This window comes from Prionailurus bengalensis, chromosome E4 (genome assembly GCF_016509475.1).
Source record: "Prionailurus bengalensis isolate Pbe53 chromosome E4, Fcat_Pben_1.1_paternal_pri, whole genome shotgun sequence".
Classification (NCBI taxonomy): Eukaryota; Metazoa; Chordata; class Mammalia; order Carnivora; family Felidae; genus Prionailurus; species Prionailurus bengalensis.
This window is the reverse complement of record NC_057360.1, coordinates 13,164,128-13,188,999: the sequence shown is the minus strand read 5'-3', so window position 1 is coordinate 13,188,999 and position 24,872 is coordinate 13,164,128. Positions and strand designations below refer to the sequence as shown.

Sequence of the window (24,872 nt, the reverse complement as noted above, 5' to 3'; positions counted from 1 at the left end):
CACTATTCTACTTTATTTTAGGGTTGAATACCGAAGTGGAGAAATCTAAGGCCAGATTTACTTATTTTGTAACTTATAGATGACATTTCCCCCCCTAAATGCTCAAAGAATTCTTTAACTGTGAAGTTCCATAACTTCATTAGGAAATGTCTTAATGCTGCATTCTGTATAAAATGTTTCTTGAAAAACATTTTATCAAACCTCAGTTTATTTAATTCTTTTATTTCTTAAATTATACCTTTTTTTTAAGTTTATTTATTTTGAGAGACAGAGAGCATGAGCAGGGGAGGGGCAGAGACAGAGGGAGAGAGAGAGAATCCCAAGCAGGCTCTGCACTGTCAAGGCAGAGCCTGACGTGGGGCTCAAACTTAACCAAACCATGAGATCATGACCTCAGCAGAAACCGAGAGTTGGATGCTTAACCGACTGAGCCACCCAGGAGCCCCTTAAGTTATACCTTTGGAATGAACGCCTTTTTGCTCTAATCATTTTCTTTTAAAATTTTTTTTTAATTTTTTTAAATATTTATTTATTTTTGAGAGAGAGAGAGAGAGAGACAGAGACAGAGACAGAGACAGAATGCGAGTCGGGGAGGGGCAGTGAGAGAGAGAGACACAGAATCCAAAGCAGGCTCCAGACTCTGAGCTGACCGCAGAGAGCCTGACACGGGGCTCAAACTCACCAGCCATGAGAACATAACTTGAGCCGAATTTGGACGCTTAACTGCCTGAGCCACCCAGGCACCCCTAATCATTTTTCTTCTTCAGGGATATTTATGCATAGTTGGCATTTCTTTTATCTATCTTCTGGATTGCTCATTGTCCCTTAGCTTTTCAAACTGTTTCTTGCCGGTTTTCATTCCTCTTGCTAGCATTTCTCAATCCTGTACCTGTTGTTCCTTCCTTCCTAAGGTTCTCAACAATCTATATTTTCTCTTCTGCTGGTTATAGTGTACTAATGGTTATATAGTTTTTTTCTTACGCTTTCCCCCCATTCTTTGAAAGCTGATTTTTCCTGTGCTCCCGTTCTCCTATCATATACTGCCTGTGTGTTGATATTATACCTTAGATCTTTACATAACAAAGTTTTGGGTTCACAGAAATATATATCATGGTTTTTATCTGGTCTGTAGAAACATTTTCTAATTTTTTTTTGTCCTCCATTTTCCCCATGGAAATACCTCTGTAGAAAGATAATGCCTTTTTCAATTATTTATTTTGGGATCTTGCAATATTAGGTATAGAGGACTGTTTGCAGAAAGTTCCAGGGTAGAATTCAGGATAGGATCTCTTTCCAGTTTGAAATAAAGTTCTTATGACACAGGATTTTCTGCACGTTTGTGTTGCGTTGCTCCTCTAAGCCCCAGAGAGATCGTGAGCTCTAGTGATGAGCCTGGTTTGATTTGTCTTCTACCTTCACTGACCGACAGACTCCTCTCTACAAGTCCGACTGACATGACTATTTCCTCAGTCCTGGGTGCCCCTGCTACTCCATGATGCTAAATAGGGTCAAGGGAAGATCCCGCTACCAAACAGGGAACTCACCTCCTGTCATTCCAAATAAAGGTTTATTAATTTCGATCTTTATGGTAACAAACTAGTGAGGGGGACAAAACCCCTGTTTGGTCAGGTTTGTACAAGATCAAAAACTTTAGTTGTCCTCTGTTAGAATCTTCCTGCACCTCCCCTCCCCCCACAACACTTTTGAAAGAACTTTATTGGATTCAGTAGCATTTCCTCATCTGTAATTTGTAGTTACAGTTGTCCTATTTTATTGAAGATGGTATTTGTATTTTTTATATTCTTCTTGCTCTTTGGGTAGTGATTTTTAGGCAGTGAAGGGGAAGAATTAGCAATGGTTTGCCACCATCTTAAAATCTGAAATTCATCCTGTTGAATGCACTTTGTATAATAATACTTACTGTGTTAGCAAATAGAACTCTATTCTCATCACATATCTAACTTTGATTAATAGATACCACCATGGCAGGTGCTGCCCCTCATAAACCAAGAAAATTTGTATTTTTTTTAAGAAAGACTTCCAGCTGCTACCCCATTCTGTACCTTGTAAGGCAAATTAAAAAATGAGAATTGAATTTTATTTACCAATTAAAATAACTGATGCTTTCCTCAGATATATTCGGGAGCTTCTCAGGAACCCCAAGGTGTCAGATATCAAATCTGTAATGTAGTTCTCATGAGAAACAAGCTGAAAATAAAATGGGGGGGGGGAACCTCAGTCATTGGCAAAAGCATGTTTCTTCTAGAGAGGCTTCCAGAAAAAAGAGCTTGGTTGCTTATACCACATTAGGACCAATTTAAACCTTGGAGATTTCTACGTATACACTTTACCCTTTTGTTTGGAGATGTTATTCAGTTTATTATATGATTCCTAAGCCCAACTTTGTGTTTCCAACTTTTGCATAGCATTCTTCCAGCCCCACTTGTCTATTGCTGCAATTCATGCTGGTTTCCAGAACACCAGCTCATTAAGATGATGACAAAGTAACTCCAGTTTTGCTTCTGGTGATCTGAAATGCTGTTCCTACGTTTATCACCATCCGTAGCTCAAAGTAAGTGGGTTGGAGAAAGATAATCAGAGGCGATCCATGTTGGGGAAGAAGCAGAAAATTTAATTTTTTTCTGGTCTTAAGCCCTGGCTTGTAACTATTCATGTCTTATCTTTTCTTCACATTCCTTCTCCAGGGTCCACTCTTGTCCCTGCCACACCTTTCATCAGTTTGGGTCCTTTCAAGTTATTTCTAGAACTGCTAAGGTAGTAAACATTGTGGGGTTACTTACAAGATTGTTACAGATGTTGAGCACCACCAGCTCAAAATTGTAATATTTGTCTTTGAGCAAATAAGATGTCGACCAGTTTAATTCTGAGGTACAGATTGTTAATGTATGTCTACATGCCTGTGAAGCAGAAAAAGGTCACTGAGGATCTGCTCGTCTGATGTTACCAAAAACACTATGATTCTATGCAAAACTAGGAAAAATGAGATCACAGGACTTACTTTAACTACACTGATATCTGTGTCCTCCAAAAACAGGATCAGGGGCACTAAGCCTCCAAGAACCACATCATTTAGCATCCACATGTAATGACTCATGTCCCTGAGTAATTCACCAAAGTGTCGAATGGCCATACTCCGAATGCCTTCATTACTCTGCAATATGCACACAGAGAAAGGTCACATATGAGGATATTACTAAGGCTTTTTTCTTTAAGCAGTGGGAGATACATATCTCACACTTGTGTATATATGTTTAAATATATTTACATGTATATATACTATATGTGTATATATACCATGTAGATATATATACATACATACATATATATAATTATAATTATCATTTATTTTTAGAAAAGATTCATCTCAGTCTAAGTAGTCAGCTTTTTTCTGATTGGAAAATAAAGATTCGCTTACTCAAATTCAGATGCATTATGAAAATTCCCTGTGAAAAGTGTTTCTTAAATTCAGGAAGACAGTATTTAAGAACGTTCTAAAAATATAAATTGGAATAATCTGTATAACCTGGAAGTAATTTCTATAAAGGTGCTTAAAGTAACCATGGTGCATTCAAAGGCTGGAGGCCTTTGCAGATTACTGGTGAATACCAATGGGAACTCTTTGCATATTGGCATAAGAACCAGGTTTCTAAGAGCTTGCTTATGCCAAATAGGAAGGTTTTGGGATTATAAAAAGCTAGGAGAGAAAAACTGCAAGTCAGAGAAGAGGTTAATCTTTAAAAATATCGTATCACTTCCCAGTTTTTGTTCATGATTTCATTAATTGCTTTTCCTTTCTGTTTTCAGAAATATATTAGATATATTCCCAGCAAAATACAAATGGCTAATGTGGCTTTGTATGTTCCTTCCCGGAGGTAACAAATGTGGAAGAAAGCTCAAACCTAAAGCAATGGTCATCAAGTCATGTCCTTGGGGCTAGGAAGCTGATGTAAACAAGCAAAGCAGGTAGCAGGGAGAGGAGGGGGGCTTGAAGCAGAGGGCTCGGGCCTCTCTCAGAGAGGGCACCCTGAGTCTGCTCCTGCAGACTGTTGCCAAATGGGTTTGTGGGCTCCAGTATTCTCAAATCTTCTGGTATTTCATTTACAATTCAGATTTCTGTGAGAAATCTCCCAGTTTAAAAATAATGGACTCAGACAACAGTCTAAATGTAACACAAATGATATCAAATGACAGCCAAATGTAACACACCCACAAAGTGCATTCATCTGTGGGTTACCTGTTGTATCCTTAGTCTACAGGAAGATATACTAACCATTGAAAGCCTATCTGGACCAGTGGAAAGAGCTTTTAGTGCCCCACACCTGATGAAATCCTGTTTTTATTCCCCATAGATTAAGCTTGAGCAAATTATTCTTTTCTTTTAAAATGGAGACACATAGTGGGGCGCCTGGGTGGCTCAGTTGGTTAAGCTGCCGACTTCGGCTCAGGTCATGATCTCACGGTCCGTGAGTTCGAGCCTCGTGTCAGGCTCTGTGCTGACCGCTCAGAGCCTGGAGCCTGTGTCAGATTCTGTGTCTCCCTCTCTCTGACCCTCCCCCGTTCATGCTCTGTCTCTCTCTGTCTCAAAAATAAACATAAAAAAAAATTTAAAAAAAATGGAGACACATAGTGTCATAGTTTCATTGATATCCAGTAGTTTTCAAATACTCTATGTCCAAGGGATGACTTAGGGTAAATCGATATTTGGTACTTTCTCTCTGATTTTGCCTCTTTTCATTTGGTTTGGTTTGATTATTTATTTATTTAGTTTAGTTTAGTTTTTTTTTTCCCAAGTGATTTCATTTTGAAAATAATTTATTACATGGACATTCCCACTACTTATTAGCTGTGTGAACTTGGCCAAATATTCATTTCTCTTTGCTTTACTTTCCTTACATGTAAACTGGATAATAGTAATAGAGTTGTTTAGAGAATTATATGAGGTAGTCCATGTAAATCCCTTAGAATAGTGATTGGTACTTAGTAAATGCTCAATAAATCCATTTACCATTATTATTACTATATCCTTATGAAAATAATTTTTGCCACTAAATTTATTCTTTTTTTATAATTTAATATTCTGCACCCTTCTTCAATGAAACCTGAATAATTAAGAGCCTATACATTTTGGCAAAATAATTTTCTATGAAATAATTCTCTGGTTCACAAACAACTCATAGAAGTGTTTAAAAATAAATAGATTCTCCATGGCATACCAAAGTGTTGTTGCTTATTAAAATATCTTGCTTTCACCCAACTTTTCTGGAACACATTTACTATACAAAATGGGAATTTTCAAAATGCACAACTTTTTGATGAAAGACCTTTTACTTAGAGTTTTATATGATAATAACTAACACATTTGGGGCATTGTACCCGTCATCTCTAATGCCCATAATACACGTGCCACTCTCTCTATTTTATAGGTGGAGAGGCTGAACATTAAGAGACTAAATCACCTGCTCAACATTTCACAGCTCATAAGAGGCAGAACAGGGATTTGAACCCAGGGAATCCAGACCCAGGGTTAGCCGAGGTACAGCTACTGAGCTACAATTCCTCTTTCATGCAAAGACAGAGGCTATTTTTTGCTTCTCTTTTCTTATGGGCCGACTTTTCCAGGTCCTCACGGGTTAGTTTTATATGTATATAACTATATATAGAGAGATTGTACTTCTTTGGCTCATATTGTTATCTCTGGAAAAGATGGTGCTTCTGCACAAAATGACTATCTTCTGGGCCTTCAGCTTATCTATAAAACCGAATGATGTGACGTATGTAACTGTAACTCACATGATCCATCAGAGGGCAGTAGCTGGAAGCAATCCTAATACACAAAGTAGAGTAGGTCACCTTGTCCAGTTTGCCTAAAAGTCTTCGAAGGGTGAGTAAGGCCCGAATTATAACCGTCTTTTCTTTTGAGAGGAAGGCATCCAAGATGGATATTAATAAGCTGCAGACATTTTCTATCTATAGATACAAGAGGAAGATGGTTGGATTTTGGAGCTAGAAGGAGACTTGGGGTAGCATTTGGTACCAAACACACCAGAGTTTGGGCAGCATGCAGGGGTGTGGGGGGGTTGCCCCCAGACGGTCAACTGTCACATTGTCAAAAATTTTGTAAGCTGATTGTTAAAACAGACTCTCAACTCTAGACAACAGACTGATGGCTGCCAGAGGGGAGGGGGGTGGGCAGAGGGTGAAATAGGTGAAGGGGATCAAGAGTACACTTATCACAATGAACACCCCATGGGTGACGTATAGAGTTGTTGAATCACTCTATTGCACACCTGAAACTAATATAACACAGCATGTTAACTACACTGGAATCAAAGTTTAAAAAGTCACTATTAAAAACCAAGTTTGGTAAATCTGTAAAGAAATAAAACAATGGTAATAAATACTCAAAACTTACACTTCCTATTTCTTTGCCTCCAGTTTACTCTTATATGCCATTGAGGGCATATGATACACGTATCCTATCTGTATGGTAGGAATATTAAATTGTGATGTGCTACTATGTATCTCTCCCCAATTCTTTGTTTAATGATGCCCCTTTGACAGCTTGAAATTAGCCGTATGGAGAGTACCTACACCAGAGAAATTGGTGTTATTTCCAGAGAGGTGACCGTTAAGCATTCACCAGCACATCACGAACAGTGTGACCTCTAAACCGGGTGCCAGTGACTTGTGTGGACGTGAGAGCCACCGAGCTGCTGAGCCAAGGCCTGGGAGTCAGAGACAGCAGATTATAAAGCAAGGAAAAAGGCAAAAAGGAGACACCTTCTCTTCTCAAAGAAGAGAAACAAAGGCTGGAAAGAAAAGAAGCAAAAGAAACAGAGACCATTTACCAAAAAAATAGCCAGAGGCCTTGCATCTGGCTAGAAAGTTGTCTTTACCAATAGATAGTATGTGATCTCAACCCAGCTCCCTCTCCACTGTTTCTCTCTTTCTCTCCTAGCTAACCTTGACATAGAATCCTCCTTTCAGTTGTTAATAACATTGGGAAGAGTGCCAGACAAGGCAATAAATAACTCTGATTACTAATAGAATATACACTGACATGTGTGATTTATTTAAAGCAAACAGACCATGGCTCATGTCTCTCTACGTGCAAAAACCGGTACCCACTGACCGGCTTTGAGCATTCAGAGACTATGCTTCATAGATAAACAAGGATTTGTTATTAAATTTATTATTAAATCAACAATGGGTTATGGAATCAGCATAATGCCATTATGCGAGATACTTTGGGATGGGTGAAGTAGGTGATGGGGATTAAGTAGGTGATGGGGATTAAGGTGATGAGCATTGGGTATTGCATGTAAGTGCTACTAAATTGTACATATGAAACTAATATTACACCGTATGTTAACTGACTGGAATTCAAAAAACAACTAAGGAAAAAGGAATTTATAAGAGAATTACAAAACGTAAGGGTATGCTTAGATTCAATCTTCCTGGAAAGCAAGAAGTGTTCACATGATTCAGTAGGAAACAGTGTAAGACAGTGATTCTCAAGTTTAAACTGTGTTAGAATCACTTGGAAGACTTACAAAAACACAGGTTGGTGTCCCCCCCCCACCCCCACCCCCACCCCAGGATTCCTGATTCAACACGCCTGGGGTGGGGCCTGACAGTTTGCATTTCTAACAAGTTTTCTGGGAGATGCTGACACGGCTGGCCCAAGCATCATACATAGAGGATTTTTTTTTTACAGTTTATTTATTTATTTTGAGACAGAGCAAGAGAGTCGGGGAGGGGCAGAGAGCGAGGGAGAGAGAGAATCCCGGGCAGGCTCTCCACTGTCCGCACAGAGCCTGACTCGGGGCTCGAACCCACAAACCGTGTGAGATTATGAGAGTCAGACGCTTAACTGACTGAACCACCCAGGTGGTTCACAGAGAATTTTTGATATAAAGTATTGTATAAGCGAGTGTTGACAGTTGGTGTGGCTCTGAGAAGAACGAGGCTGCCAGGTCAGAATATTCCGCGGAATTTGACTTGAGCTGAAAAAGGAGACAAATGTGAATATGTATGGGTGAAGGAGGAACGTGTTGTGAGGTGTGGAAGAAAAACCTTGAGCGAGGGCCCCAAGATCGGAATTAATGTGTCAGCACCTGTGTGTATTGAAGGGGAAATTAACTTAACGTGTGCGTGGTTTCGACTGAAAGAAAAGAGTTTGTGTAGGACGATGCTGCTCAATTCCGAGGGCAATGAATGATTTTGTGGGGAAAATGTAAACAAGGTCATTACGCTCCTGAATTTACTTACACCACCAGTTCTACTCAACCCAATTTTCTTGCCGACAAAACATCAGGCTTTGATACTGGTTTAGCTGTTAGAAACTGAGAAATATCAAGGTTTTATCAGTAAAGATATTGAGCAATATCAAATCTCAGGTTAACTTTGATGGTGATGGCATTCACAAGCCACACCCACCCCCCTCCCCACACACGCGCGCGCGCACACACACACACACACACACACACACACATTCGCGCGTACCTCATTGATAACTGGCGCCATGTTGGCAATTTTCTGGAGGCTCAGTTTGCTAACTGCAGGATTGGAGTCATTGACCCAGTTTCGGAAGAGAACCAAAAATTCTTCTGGGAATGGGTCCTTGAAGAAGTTATTCAGAAGCTGCAAGAAAACAGTCAACAAGATCATAAGCAGAAGAAAGGCCAATGCACGATTTCTGCTTCAGCCATAAAAATCAAGACATTCTCAGTAAAACCGTAGCATGAATGTCACTGAAATTCCAAATGCGCATATGTATCGCTACACACATTTCTGTGTTCATAATTTCTGAGTTCTCTGGAAGGAGAAGTAGCAGTCATAATAGGAAATACATGCATATATATCTATATATCATCTGTATCTATATCTGTATATGTCTCTAGTTGACCTTTGATCAACACAGGTTTGAACTCTGTGGGTCCACTTATATGCAGATTTTTTTACACCACAGTACTATAAATGTATTTCCTTTTCCTTATGATTTTTTAAAATAGCATTTTCTTTTCTCTAGCTTACTTTATTGTTAGAATACAGTATATAATACATATAACATACAGAATATGTGTTAATTGATGGTTTACGTCATTGGAAAGGCTTCCAATCAACAGTAGACTATCAATGGTTAGGTTTTTGGGGGACTCAAAGTTACATGTGGATTTTTGATGGCATGGAGGTCAGTGTTCCAACTCCCATGTTGTTAGAAATTAAATATATATATATATATGTGTGTGTGTGTGTGTGTGTGTGTGTGTACACACACACACACATATATATATATATATATATATATATATATATATATATATATTGTTTTCTCTCCATTCTTGGGAACTTAGTGACTCAATTTAAATTACCTCCCTCTCTCAGATTGTAGTCCGGTAGGTGAATTCCTTAACAGAGAATGGTTATATATACTTGGAGGCCGTGCCTACCATGGGCCAGGCACTATGCTTGTAAATGGGGAAACAGTAGTGAGCAAAACAGTCTCAATCTATGACCTTGTGGTCATGACCGGCAAGAAAGGCTGATACTGTACAACAATGCTAACCTACACTATAAGAGATAGGATACTATGCCAATGAAAACAGAGTTGCTAATTGTGATCAGTACTAGCAAGAAAAGCTACAAGGTGCCACAAAAACATTTAAAGGAGAACTGAATTTAGATTGTGCATTTGTAGACTGAAATTAGAATGAGGATTGTTATTTAGATTTGGACTTGAAAGCAGAGTTGGCATTAGCTAGATAAAGTGTTTGGAGAAGATAACCCCAAGGAAGGTAACCCATGTGCAAAGGCCCTGTGGTAGATGAGCAGGGTGTGTTTGAACATCTGAAAGAAGGCCAGAGTGATAGGATGAGAAGGGAAGAGAAGACTGAAAGGTAGTGAGGCTGGAGGGCGGGCAGGGATGGGGAGGCCAGTTTATGGAGTTTTAGTATTTAATAGCTAATACCCAAAATGAAGATGTGATTACCACGAGCCTTTATACATCTAGTAACTAGCAGCCAAAATATACATATTTTAAAAATGTCTTAGAAACACAAGTGACAGTTTAACAAAAAACATTTCAAGAATTTAAGATATGACTAAGGTCAAGTACATAGAAAAATAGAGAGCAAGAGAGCAAAAGTGAGACGGAAGGAGAGACCATATATTCTTTTCAACATTCCAAACAACTTTCACAGAAATTGATTATCAGATCAAAAAAATCAATAACTTCCCTAAAACAAATCATTTAAAAAGCACCTTTAAAAAAATCATGATGTATGTAAGAAAAGAAGAAACCAAGAAGAAAGTTTAAATGGAAGAAAAAAAGCCCATAAGCACTTGGAAATTTAAGAGAATTCTCCCTTTCGTGGATCAAAATGGTAAACCACAGAGGAACTCAAACATACAACAAAGATTACTGCAGAACAATGAAAATAAAAATAAAATGGATGTGCACACGGTGGTTGGAAGTAAATGCACAACTTGACTTTGCTTGAAAAGAAGTGTTAAAAATGAATACATTGTTTATTTCCTGAAATCATGAGAAATAAAATATTACAAGCAATAAGAACATGCTAAAGAAAATTGGTGTGAGAAAATAACAAGGAGAGAAGCAGGGTTAATGGACTTGGGAATCAGAAACACAGTGGATTAATCAATCTAATGGCTGTGCTGTGGGAAAAAAAGCGTTGTAATAGACAAATTTTGACCAATATCATATTAAAAAGAACAAACAAAATGAGCAGTGAGAAAAGGGGTGTGACATAGATTGAAATTTAAAGAGAATATTGGATATTCTCTGTGTCAATGGTTCCTAACCAAGATGCACACTAGGATCTTCTGGGACAGCTTTTCTTTTCTTTTTTCTTTTCTTTTCGTTTCTTTTCTTTCTTTCTTTCTTTCTTTCTTTCTTTCTTTCTTTCTTTCTTTCTTTCTTAATGTTTATTTATTTTTTTATTTTTTTTTTTAAATTTTTTTTTTCAACGTTTATTTATTTTTGGGACAGAGAGAGACAGAGCATGAACGGGGGAGGGGCAGAGAGAGAGGGAGACACAGAATCGGAAACAGGCTCCAGGCTCTGAGCCATCAGCCCAGAGCCTGACGCGGGGCTCGAACTCACGGACCGCGAGATCGTGACCTGGCTGAAGTCGGACGCTTAACCGACTGCACCACCCAGGCGCCCCTGTTTATTTATTTTTGAGAGAGAGGGAGAGCACGAGTTGGGGTGGGGGGCAGACAGGAGGAAAAGGAGGAGAAGGGTTAGAAGCAAGCTCTGCCCTGAGACTAGAGAGCCCAATGCAGGGCTCAAGCTCACGGATGGCAAAATCATGCAAAACTATATCCATTAGAAATGGACACTAAAGTGTACTCATTGCTTTTGGAATATCATGTCTTCTTGGCCTTTACTTGAACCATGATGTATTCTTTTTTTTTCAGTCAGGAGATCATTTGGACAATGTAGATATATTCAGTTCAAATCTAATATAACAGAGTTTATATTAGCTTTTTATGGCTTTATGTTTGCCTCATCTTTCTCTCACCTGGAAAAACTTGGTGCCAACAGTATTAATATATTTGCTTACTTGCTTTCTGCTGTAAAATTTATACCATAGTCTTAAAATTATAGCATCAACATACAGTATCTATAAACCTCCTGGATAAAAGTGAATATTTCTTTACAGAATTTTTTTTTGTCCTTAGAATATATTTCACTAAGGATGTATTTATTGTCAAAGTACATGTTCATAGATCACTTTATATCCTTCACAAATGTGTGTATTTGAGGGAGAGACACAGAGACAGAGAGAGAATTACACCATTCACTGAGAAAAACACCAAGATCAGAATGGGTAAATGGGCAAGGGAGAGGTCAGATAATTCACAAAATGGAACTTTAAAGGCCAAGGCAAAAACACATGATTCAGGAAAGTAATTTGAACACAAGTAACAATATGGTATCCTTATTTTTCATACATCAGGATCATATACCTAGAAAATGCAAGGGAATTAACAAAAATATTATTAGAGTTACTGTTAGGGCACAGGAGAGTAGCTGAATTTAAGACAATACAGTCTAATTTTCCTGAACATCCCCAGCAATAATGAGCTTGAAAATTGAATGAAAAAGGCCACATTTGGGAAAACAGTATGGAGGTTCCTCAAAAAATTAAAACTAGAAATACCATATGATCCAATAATTCCACTATTGGGTATTTTCCCAAAGAAACCAAAAATACGAATTCAAAAAGATACATGCACCCCTATGTTTATTGCAGCATTATTTACATTAGCCAAGATATGGAAGCAACCCAAGTGTCCATCCATAGATGAATGGGTAAAGATGTGGCACACACACAGCGGAATATTATCCAGCCATTAAAAAGGTGAGATGTTGCATTTGCAACAACACGGACGGACCTAGAGAGTATCACGCTGACTGAAATAATTCAGACAGAGAAAGACAAATACCACACGGTTTCACTCATATGTGGAACCTAAAAAACAGAACAAACAAATAAACAAATAAGAAGCAGAATCAGGTTCATAAATACAGAGAACAAACTGATGTTTGCCAAAAAGAAGAGGGAGGGGGAGAGGGACGGGCAAAATGGTGGAAGAGAGTGGGAGATACAGGCTTCCAGTTATGGAATGCATAAATCACGGGAATAAAAGATACAGCACTGGGAATACAGTCAGTGGTATTGTAATAGCGTTGCACAGTGAAAGCTACACATGTGGTGATCATAGCACAACGCCTAGAGTCATAGAATCACTATGTTGTACACATATGTGTACACTATGTTGTACACTATGATGTACTAGTGTACATCACTATGTTGTACACCTGAACCTACTCTAATATTGGGTGGTAGCTATCTCAAAACACAAAACAAACCCGAAAACCTGTACCCAAAATGATACTTAATAAAGATAAATTTGAGAAAGTATGTAAGAATTCCAAGATTAATATGTAAGACTTATATGAAAATGGCAAAATACTGAATAAAAAAAGAGAAGTGGAAATATTGTAAAGATTCCTAAGAAGCACATAGCTTTAATTCAACTGCATAGTTTCAGTGAAAGTGTTTTTCCTTTAAACCTGACAAAATTATTTTAAAATGTAACCAGAAGGACAAATACATAGGAAGGACTAAAGACATTTTGAAGAGAGTGTAGGGAAAGTCGTTTTGCAAGATATTAAAGTTTACTGCAGGGGCCCCTGCGTGGCTCAGGACTGGTTAAGTGTCTGACTTTGGTTCAGGTCGTGATCTCATGGTTCGTGGGTTCGAGCCCCGCGTCAGGCTCTGTGCTGACAGCTCAGAGCCTGGATCCTGCTTCAGATTCTGTGTCTCCCCCTCTCTCTGCCCCTTCCCCACTCATGCTCTGTCTCTCCCTCTCTCTTAAAAATAAACAAAAAAAAATTTTTTTTAATTTTATTGCAAATTGCCATAATTCCATTGTGATATTTCCACAGGAGTGAAAATATAAATGGAACCTAACAGTGTAATCCGGGGTAGACCCTACTATGGGTGTGTGTTGGTGTATGTGTGTATGTACATGAAATTAATAATAGAATTCATGAAGGTAGTGTCACCAGTGAGTAGTGAATTTAAGGCTTATTAATTAAATGATGCTGGAATCAGAAGTTAATTATTCACTGAAAACTAAAGTTATATCCTACTTCATGGTATACCATATAAACTTCATGGGAAACGACATTACATGTAAAAATTTATATAAATGTGAATAGATTATAAATGAATATTTGTCAATTCTTCAGCCACAGATTTTTAATGTTAATTTTAAAAAAAATCACGTTTCACAAACAAAATTAAAAGGCAAACAACAAACTGGGCCCCGATTATCATCAGGCATTATAATTAAATGTATAACATACTTAACATCCTTCACAAATTTCTGTGTGTGTGTGTGTGTTGTGTGAGAGAGAGGGAGAGACACAGCGACAGAGGATCACACAATTCATTGAGAAAAACACTAAGACTTTTATAGGCAAACGGGCAAAGGAGAGATCGGATTGTTCAGATTATAGAAATTATAGTTTTAAAATGTTCAACCTCTCGAGACATTTAAAAATTAAGGACAAGTCAAATCACATCCTCCTCTGAAATTGGAAAACTCATCAATAATGGCAGGAGTGCAGTGGGAGCACCCACAAACTGCATGGGAGCCTTCCAGAAATCAGTCTAGCAATAAAAATCCTTGGCCTTGAGAATGCTTATACTCTTCTGTTATCATTTCAGATACTTGGAATCTATTAGAAGGAAGTAAGCTAAAATACTAAAAGAAAGAAGATTTAGGCACAAACATGTTAACTCTATGGTTACTTAGATCAGTAGAAAATTAGAAATAACATATATAAATAAATGTCATAAGCATCAATAGTACCGTGTTAAATATTGCTGGCTGACAAGACTAAACTAAGGTAAAATACATAGATTGTGCACTCAGAACAGCTAAAGGCCACGTCACCTCACAGTCAACTGGACAGTTGAGGATTTCCCAGAAGCTTCAATTAGAGAAAGCAGTAGAAGAATGTGGTCATTACTCAGCTCCTGGAAGGACAGGCCTGCCAATCTCCAATAGCAGTAAGCACCATATTCATGATTAGACAGGCAATCAGGTTTCGCTATCGTCTGTCACAGTAATAACGCTTCTATCTATAAATATAAATAAATCTTAGGTCATTTGTAAATTTCTTTTGAGTGTATCATTTTATAGGAGCAATTATGTATGTCCTATTTAGGCCTATTTAATGTTTGTATATACTTAAAGGCCAATACAATGAAAATAATGAATTGTATAATAAAAGTAATGAGAGATTCAAATGGATCAAGCAAGTTTGAAACCATTGGTGATTTGGTACCGCAATGTTCAGTTAAACTGATTTATGTATATTTCTAAAAGCTTTAGAAGTAGGTAGTATATAGTCTTTTATAGTTTATTAACTGTTTTGCTGACTATGATGTTTGAAATTACATCAAAATTTTGAGAATATTTAATATGGTGCCTTAGACCAGTACTTCATTATATATTACCTCTATGGAAAAATTATATTTGACTCAGATAATTTCAACTTATACAACTTTCTACCTGCCTTTTAGAAATCAAAGGACTTCCTCAATTTGCTTGACTCTAGTATAGTATTACAATCTATGGTAGATATTTATACACAAATTAATGTAGCTCTATATCTTCGTTTTACTCAGTCATTTGGACCGTTCCTTTTTTTTCCCCCCAGTCTGAAGTATCATTCATTTCCCAGATGCTACCTGCTATCTTTAAGTAAACTCAATTATCCCTTGATATACTTTCACAAGCATGCAGAGATATACGACTACAAAAATAATTGAGTCTTTGCAAATCCACATCTCCTAGGAAACGACTAAAGTTATCCGTCATTGTCTTAACCCTTGATAAGAATCAATATTCAGAGAGGGGGATAAAAGGTTGGAGTGTTGCCTTAAGTTTGCGTAAGGAAAGAGGACCTGGTTGTTCAGTCTCCTAATAAAACTCACTTCAGTGAAGAATATTACTGTGATGACACTGTCTTCTGACCGTCTAGGACCTTCCACTGAGAGCTTGTAGAGATACTGCAAAGTCTCTGGAAACTGTGGAAAGTTGTATTCACTGAGGGTTCTGTAAAAGAGAATAAGGCACTGAATTAGCAAAGACGATGAAAACTCTTCCTGCATCAGCAAATGCTACTGGTATGCTGGAGAGAAGCATTATCCTCATATTTTGTACTCCCAGGTAAAAATAAAGATCTTTTCTAATCCCTAGTCCAAGGCAAACTGCATCCCCATTCTGAATTCTATGCAGACTCCAGGGAATTATATATACCTGGATCACTGACAATGTCTCTTTCCTTAACATCACTCCTTTTCCTATCTTTCCCCTCCTGTGCCACGTAACAGAATGCCCTATAATACCGCAAGCTCCTTCCTGCCTGACCAAAAGGAGAGAAAACAAATAGCACAAAATAAATACCCTAGCAATCCAAGATGGCTGCATAGGTCACCATCATGGTTTTAGACCAAGTCCTTCCTTGGAACGATACAATGAAGAAGAGAGTTTGGGACTATCGTGTGTTACTCGGGAGGACAGGTGGTGAGTCCTGATTCACTAAGCCATTCTGGACAGTGACCAGGCTTACGGTTGTCCTGACACACTGGTCTGGATCAGATGGGTGGTGGCAGGCCTGGGAAAGTTGACGTGACAGGTTTCATTTGAAGACTCTGGGTTGGCATTCTACACCAGGGCTTCTCAAACTTTAACGTGCATGCAAATCACCCAGGGATCTCGCTAAAAAGCAGATTCTGGTTCAGTGGGTCTGGTGTGGGCCCTATGAGATCCCATTCTGCTTTCTATTCATAACTTGCAGGTGCTGCCGTAGCTGCTGGTCTGTGGACCACACTTTGAGTAAGAAGATCCAAAAGTACTAAGGATATTGTGGTTCTTAACTAGTGGCCACTTGTGGGGTGCAGATGTATCATACTTTTATAAAATAAGATGTGTTCCTGAAATCTATGTGCAAATAATATGCCATGTGAAATGCAGCAAAAGCCCGGAGACCATAGAGCCTGTACTTTCTGAGTTGTTACAACTTCAAATGGTCTATTATGTGGTCAAGTCCATGTATCTTGATTTTTGATCAGAAAATATGATCCCTATAATCAGAAATTTGCTATTCACTAAGAAGCTAACTATAAAGAAAAAAAAAAAACTTCTGGTACAAGAAAAATCAAACTTCTCTTTCCTGCTTTTCCAAATTTGTCTCATTGAGAACATATTTCTGTTGAACCTCTTTAAGTATTCTTTTTTAATTTTTTTTAACGTTTATTTATTTTTGAGACAGAGAGAGACAGAGCATGAACAGGGGAGGGGCAGAGAGAGAGGGAGACACAGAATCGGAAACAGGAAACAGGCTCCAGGCTCTGAGCAGTCAGCACAGAGCCCGACGCGGGGCTCGAACTCACAGACCGCGAGATCATGACCTGAGCCGAAGTCAGATGCTTAACCGACTGAGCCACCCAGGCGCCCCTCTATTGAACCTCTTTAAAGTGGGAGCACATCCATAACTGTCTGATGCCTGCAGAGCGGGAATCAGCTAACAGTAGAGGAAAGAAAAAGTAAATTTACCTGGTTCTCCATATCTGAAAGAGAAACCTGCTCTTTGGAGGGAGGATGATTAGGTATCTTTATCATCAAGTAGGAGGACAAGGAAAGGGAAAACTATCCCAATAAGTAATAAACTCCTCAAAATAAGGGAAGAATTAGAAACCAAATGGCAATTCAGGGCAATTTAGGAGAGACTGGGAAGTCGGAGTGGATATTGATGGCATTCACACGTGGCTTCACTGAAGAAAGATGGAGACAGAGACAGAAAGATGAGATAGAGACAGAGAACCCTGTGCAGAGCCCCCGTTCTTACTTGGCAATAAGGTAGACCCCCTGATGGTGAAACAGCTCTTCGGAAAACTGGTTCCAGCAATTCTTTTTCTTTAGAGCAATATCCACCTGCTGCAGTCCAGAACAATTCAGCAGAACTCTCAGGGCATCCCGGGCATAGCTAAGGCCCCAAAGAAGAGCCGAGTCACCACTTGACAGTGGCCTTCACATAGTGAAGTTCATGTGACCTGCCTTTTCATTCTGTCTGGGGCAGGATGGTGGTTTGGGGAAAGGGGATGTTTCAAAGGAAACCAACTTTCAGTGCTCTCCGTCTTTCCTGATTAACAGTACATGGGATTGAGGGTTCAATTGAAATGGTGGCATGTAAAATCTGGGATTAATCATGGAGCAGCTTAGTCATTTGTTAGCTTAACAGGTTATTAGCACAAAATATTAAATGATGTGATAATTTGCTGAAAGTGTCCGCAGGGTTTCTTCTTCAGATGCTTTAAATAAATAGATACATTCTCATCTGTGTGGGATGATTTGGTGCATGTCTGCTTGAAAGACGGAGAATGGGTTAAATATCTTAATGGGATGCATTGTGCTTTGGAGTTTTGCCTGGCTTAGAAGTCCACCCCTGATGCGGGAAAATAGCAGGCAGTGGGTCCAGATTTCCCTGGGGCAAAGCTAACTGTACCGCCTTGGGTGAAAGGGAACAGCTGAATCTTACCTTACATGGACAGAATGTGTACCCTCTTAAGCCCACACGTCACATCACCAATCATAAAACTTCACAGTTCATAAAGCACATTTGCACGCGTTATTTTAATCTCACACGTACAATTACCCCGAGAAATCACTTTCAGGGAGTAAATGGCAGAGCTAGCATGGGCCTGGCTTTGACTCTAAAGCTCCTACCTGCTCTCTCTCCCCTTGGTGCCCCCCAACCCGTCCGACTGTGGCAGAAAGTGGGGGTGCTTCTTTATACATGCCACATACACTCAGGGAGGGTGCTAGCTCACTTCTAGGTACCCGGGGTAGTTTCACAAAGAAAACTGTAATAAATGAATGCATTGCGTAGGATTATAAGGAGTTCCACATGAACCCGAGGGACTAGAAATAGTTGACAGCTGGGAGCTTATTTCTTATTGACTCTGAAATAACCACTGCAATCTCACAACGGCCTGTCCTCTGTCACCAGTCTCAGTTCACTGATGTAGAAGACTTGGAGCATGAGGGCCATCAGGAGCTGGGGGAAAAACTGGGCCACTGCTTTCTTGTACGAACCAACAGGCAGCAATGTGCACAGGGCCTGGGATGCCTACAAGGGAAGGAAAAAGAAGTCAAGAATGTAGCCATCTGCCTCTAAACCTAGTCAGCCTTAGTGAGGGGGAAGGGAGGAACACCGCAATCCGTCCTGCAACCCCCTGAAGGCAGCCTGGAGGGTGCATGCATATTCATTCATTCCCTAACAGCTATGGAGTCCATTTTAAATGGAACTATGCCCAGTATTCTATGGCAATGAACTCTCAAAGTACTATCAACAACCCCCTAGGTGCCAAACTGGAGGAAGCAAGCTGGTTCCCAAGGACAGTATACTTCCCAGTGTCCCCTTCATATGTGGCCATGAAGGATGGTCCTACCAATAACCCAGGTCCTTCCCGTGCTTCAACAATCCAGGCCAGTGAGATGGTTAAGAGGAGACGGGCCAGATCACTAACGGTCGTTGGGCCCACGAACCACTGCAACACCCACCTGCCACATCAGAGAAACACATCCCACCACCTCACATTTGTGGAGCGCTACCCATTTTGTTTCCCATTATGTCTCTGTAAGACTAGAATTTACTCCCGGGAGTGGTGAGCTTAGTCCTTGGGAGATACAAAATGGTGGGCGCAAATGACATCAGGGCTTCACATGCGTATCAAAGTCTATCCAGTCTAGCCGGTGGCTAGTCTCTGAGACCATCTCCAAACTTCCGCCCTTGCTCCATTCTCTCCTTTCAGTTTCCTTGGAGTCACTCACTTACTAGGCAAGCTCCCATCTACAGGGCTTTTGTCTTTCTGTCTGGGAGATATTCTTCTCTCTTGCCCAGGTATTTGCAAGGATCACTCCTTCACTCTCTGACTAGATGTCACCTCAGCAGAGGCCCCTCCCCTGACCAACCTTCCTAAACTCCCTGTCACTTTCTTTTACTCACATCACTTTATGTCTTTTCTCAGCTCTATGTCATCTGATACATAACACAGTTTTTTGTTCATTGTCTGTGTCTTTTACCGGAATGTATGCTTCCTGGTCGAGGTGTGGCATACAGTAGGCGCTCAATACATATGTGTTGGATGAGTGAATGAATGAATGAATGAAGGAGAGGACAGTGTCCAGAAGTATGACCGAGTCTGTGGGAAGATGGGGATTTTCATGATCAGAAAAACAACACCAGGACAAGGAAGCACTTAGTACTTAATACTTAAGTATTACTTACCGCTACAGGCATCATATTAGTAGTATCGAGAGAGAAACGTCTTCTTTCCGGGAGGCTAGCATGCACTTCCCCAGGCTTTCCTTTCAGTATCAATAAGATTGTTTTCAGCACATGAGGGGCCACGCTTGACTCAGAACCTGCCGCGTGCCACATCAGTATCAAAGTGCTGCAAACACAGCCCCCACCCCCCACCCAACCATCACGATGAGAATCAGGTTGTTCATTTCCTGCTTAATACAGTGTCATGAATCGAAGTCTTTTTTTTCTTTTACATGTTTATATACCAAAGAGATCACAGACAAGTCTAAACCAAACTGGCATGCTCATTTCCAAATGATCTCATTAAGTCTCTTGTCCTTGAAAACAGAGGAAGAGTGTCCGTGAGATCTTACGGAAAATACAGTCTGCAAGTCTGCAAGTTGATTTCCTACCACATTTAATTTTTTTTAAATGTTTATTCATTTTTGAGAGACAGAGACGGAGCATGAGCGGGGGAGGGTCAGAGAGAGGGAGACACAGAATCCGAAACAGGCTCCAGGCTCTGAGCTGTCAGCACAGAGCCCCACTCGGGGCTGGAACTCACGGATCGGGAGATCATGACCTGAGCCGAAGTCGGCCGCTTAACTGACTGAGCCACCCAGGCGCCGTGATTTTCTACCATATTTAAATATCTGTCCAGCTCAGTATCAAGAACTGATCAGCTTTCCCCACTCCGTACTCTGGTCCTCCCATCTTGTGACCTCGTTTGTCCAGGAATAACAGAATATTTAAAAAACTGGTATGGAAATACAAATTAATGTATAAATAAATATATCAACTTAAAAAAAAAAACAAAGAGGTAGAAATACTAAGTAAAGATTAACATATAAATTTAAATATTAGAAAATTAGATTTAGGGGCGCCTGGGTGGCTCAGTCAGTTAAGCGTCTGACTTCAGCTCGGGTCACGATCTCACACTCCGTGAGTTCGAGCCCCACGTCGGGCTCTGTGCTGACAGCTCAGAGCCTGGAGCCTGCTTCAGATTCTGTGTCTCCCTCTCTCTCTGGCCCTCCCCCCGTTCATGCTCTGTCTCTCTCTGTCTCAAAAATAAATAAATAGGGGCGCCTGGGTGGCGCAGTCGGTTAAGCGTCCGACTTCAGCCAGGTCACGATCTCGCGCTCCGTGAGTTCGAGCCCCGCATCAGGCTCTGTGCCGACGGCTCAGAGACTGGAGCCTGCTTCAGATTCTGTGTCTCCCTCTCTCTCTGCCCCTCCCCTGCTCATGCTCTGTCTCTCTCTGTCTCAAAAATGAATAAAAACATTAAAAAATTAAAAAAAAAGAAAATTAGATTTAAAAAATTGAGCTCAGGGGGGTGGGCCCTTTAGTGAAAGGTCACACACATTCTAGTGGCACAGGTGTCACTAGCACCCTGGCTTCTCTACCTTCAGTCCCCTCCCTCCCTCTGCACACCTAGCCACTTTTCAAGATTATTTTTACTAGTGCTCATCTTAAAAACTGCTACACATCTCTGTGTGGGTACATTCCTGATACCTTGTCAATCCATGTGGGGTTCTGGATCCTACTGCTCAGTCTCTCTGAGTTTAGGTTCCTAATAGGGGGCCTGGTCCCCTGGAACAGAGACATACCAGCTCTTTAGAATCCGTTACTCAATTGTTCCTGCCTCTGGGGCTCAGCTTACAACCAAGCTTAGACCCACATGGACATCAGTTTCACATGGTCTGTCTCATTCCCTTACCTCTCAGATCATACCTTCTAACCGATCAGACATTTCTTCTGTTTGTCTGATGTAGCTCAACTCTAAATCCCACTCTTTTCTGCCTCAGCCCCCACCTAGATACACAAGATCTGCTCATGACTATTTAAAAAAAAATTTCTTAATGTTTATTTTTGAGAGAGAGAGCACACAAGTCGAGGAGGAGCAGAGAGAGAGGGAGACACAGAATCCAAAGCAGGCTCCAGCCTCTGAGCTGTCAGCACAGAGCCCGACGCGGGGCTCAAACTCACAAACCGTGAGACTGTGACTGGAGCCAAAGTCAGATGCTTAACAGACTGAGCTACCCAGGCGCCCCTGCTGGTGACTATTTTAATGAAGTTCACTTGACTCTATGCTTGCTTTCTGTACTCCCTCCTTTCATATCGTTTGTACTGGATTCATTGGCAACTTGTACCCATTTTCAACAAAATGCTCGAAGGCTGGTAATATTTTACATACAATGGGGTGCTTAATTCCTGAATGAGAAAACGCTGAGTCTTATGAAGATTTTTAATTTCCAGGAATTTTCTAGGTAGTAAAATACTTTGTGAGTTTAAACCTCCTAAATAAATACAAGCTTTCAGTTGGAAAAAGAAAGTCAGTCATATAATTGGTTTGGCATTTTGTGAGTTTTGATGTCCTTTTACAGATGTTAACTCATTTAACCCACAATAATTGATTTACAGATAAAAAAGAATTTTCCTCATTTCACAGACAGGGAAATCTGATCACGGAATTTAGAAACTTGTGTGGCTGGGAAGGAATTCAGATTCGTTTCCAAAGCCTGCATCCTTTTCGTAATGTGACTTCCTGCCTTTTACACTAATAGTAGAGAAGTATTACCTTCCTTCTCAAGGTACCTTCTCAAGGTAGAAATGGAGTGATGTCCCTTACTCTGCTCGTCTAATGTGTGTTAGGCTCATACTGTCCCATAGGCTCACACTGGTATTCTTTTCCCCTTAATATTTTCTGTGATCCTGGATCATGAATTTCAGATAAACATGTAAGTAACAGGGCACTCTCCATTATATCTGGGAATTTTTAATGTTTCATTATTTTATTGGCAGGTGGAAATGCCTTCCATCTGCTCTTCATAAGTGAGAAAAAAAGCACTATACGTTTTATTACTTATGGGGAAAACGTCCATCATCACTCCGAGGAGTGATTTGTTCCCGTGGTATATGCAGCAGAACACAATTTAAAGCCTCAGATAAAAAATAGTGACGATGATCATTTGTCAGTGGTCTATAGTATTGTGTAGATATCGTACAAGAATATGAATAACATGTATGATCTTATTTAAGCTTTATGATCGTCCCGTGTGTTACAAACATAGATACCCTCTTTGAGAAAAAAAAGAAGCCCGAGTCTAGCTCTGTCTGATTCTGGAGACTGGGAACAAAGCACTGTAGGAAGTGGTGAGGGGGCCTTACTCGTCCGCTGGAACTGGATAATCCATAAGCTGAAAGATGACCTTCTTTGGTGAAGTGCGTGTCAGCAAGGTAGTGACCCGCAGCATAGCTTGCCTCATCACATGAGAAGAGTTTTCACGCAGTTTCTTATAAATAGCATCCACAATCTTAGACACCTGGAAAAGTAATTTCAAGGGTCAAACAAGTGCCTCTTGTTCCATGGCAACCTGTCAACCAAGGCATTTCTTGGATGTAAGAATTCGGTCCTTTTCAGAATGGCTACGGCAGCAATCTACACACAAATACGCACTAGAGGAAAGCATATTCACGTGTGCGACTACACAATGTAAAATACTTATTTGGATGAGAAGAAGCCTATCTATTTACTATAGTGGAAAAATACCTGTTTTTTTAAATTTTAATTTATTTACTAAAATTTTTTAATGTTTATTTTTGAGAGACGGAGCATGAGCGGGGGAAGGGCAGAGAGAGGGGGAGACACAGAATCCAAGGCAGGCTCCAGGTTCTGAGCTGTCAGCACAGAGCCCGAAGCTGGGCTTGAACTCACAAACCACGAGATCATGGCCTGAGCCGGAGTCGGACGCTCAACCGACTGAACCACCCAGGTACCCCAAAATACCCATTAAAAAGTTTATTTGGGGAAGGTAGGCTTCATTATATAAAACAAATAGGCTCAGTGTAGAAAACATGTGTATAATTCAAGTCCTTTAAGAAGGAAGTCAAAATAGGGGTGCCTGGGTGGCTCAGTTGGTTGGGCGTCCGACTTCAGCCAGGTCATGATCTCATGGCTCATGAGTTCAAGCCCCGCCTTGGACTGTGGGCTGACAGCTCAGAGCCTGGAGCCTGCTTCAGATTTTGTCTCTCTCTCTCTCTCTCTCTCCTCCTTCCCCACTCATGCTCTGTCTCTCTCTCTCTCAAAAAATGAATAAACATTAAAAAAAATGGAAAAAAAAAGAAGGAAGTCAAAATAATGGAACAGAAAAACAATGGAACTGTATACTTTAAAAACTTTCTGGCAATTAAAGAAGACTTGAATATGCATATGGAATGGGGAAACTGTGTTTGGAAGAATGGCCCAGAATGGTAAACACTGAGTCATAAGCTTGCAAATTTTATTCATAAGTCCTATGTGTGTTCAATGTTTTCCCCTTTTTATGCATTCCTAAACAAGGAGATTTCTAGTTAGACCTGAAATTTGTCTCAAGCTAATGGTTGTAGATTCAACATCAATTTTCATCTTCCTGGATGCCTGCATTTTTTATTTGGAAATACTCCTCAGAGATCATAAGCTGAGATGTTGGTTGACATAAATTTACATCCCATTGCGATTGCCTCATGTACAATTCAGTTAGTTATCTGTGCACAGCCCTCTACTCCAAACAAAAGAAAAAAAAATAAGCGAAGTGTTAAGAGTGCAGGACATTCCTTCCGCCATATATGCTCCAAGGGGAGCACGAAGTGGGAGACAATTAAACATTACTCTTCTCCATAGACATTTTTTAAAACATTTACTTATTTTTGAGAGACGGCGAGAGAGCGCAGGCACTCTCATCCCCTTTTCTCCTCATCCCGTTCCTTTTCAGGCAGCACGCCCCCTACAACAAGCCAGCTATGTCACTGTATGCGCAAGTGTGCTGTAATGATCTGCTTTCATTCTCAAGAAAAGACTTGCTGTGTTACGGTTATTTAGAGACTGGAAACCCACAGACTCCATGTGCAGTTTCAGTGGTTTCCAGGGATAATTTTAACTATGCACAATTTCCCA

The 24,872-nt window shown here is 40.1% G+C and overlaps 1 protein-coding gene across 1 annotated transcript in view; it reads right to left on the bottom strand.

The window, feature by feature from the left end:
- The window catches only part of MROH9 (maestro heat like repeat family member 9), an 89,739-nt gene that overhangs the window by 6,086 nt on the left and 58,781 nt on the right, over positions 1-24,872 (bottom strand). The window contains exons 11-20 of the mRNA XM_043567798.1: positions 23,108-23,262; positions 19,922-20,087; positions 18,618-18,760; positions 17,480-17,617; positions 15,564-15,684; positions 8,527-8,664; positions 5,812-5,988; positions 3,020-3,172; positions 2,802-2,918; positions 2,106-2,208 (exon numbers count right to left, since the gene is read on the bottom strand). Coding sequence (XP_043423733.1) covers positions 2,106-2,208; positions 2,802-2,918; positions 3,020-3,172; positions 5,812-5,988; positions 8,527-8,664; positions 15,564-15,684; positions 17,480-17,617; positions 18,618-18,760; positions 19,922-20,087; positions 23,108-23,262 — 1,411 coding nt within the window. The remainder of the gene's footprint in view (positions 1-2,105; positions 2,209-2,801; positions 2,919-3,019; positions 3,173-5,811; positions 5,989-8,526; positions 8,665-15,563; positions 15,685-17,479; positions 17,618-18,617; positions 18,761-19,921; positions 20,088-23,107; positions 23,263-24,872) is intronic.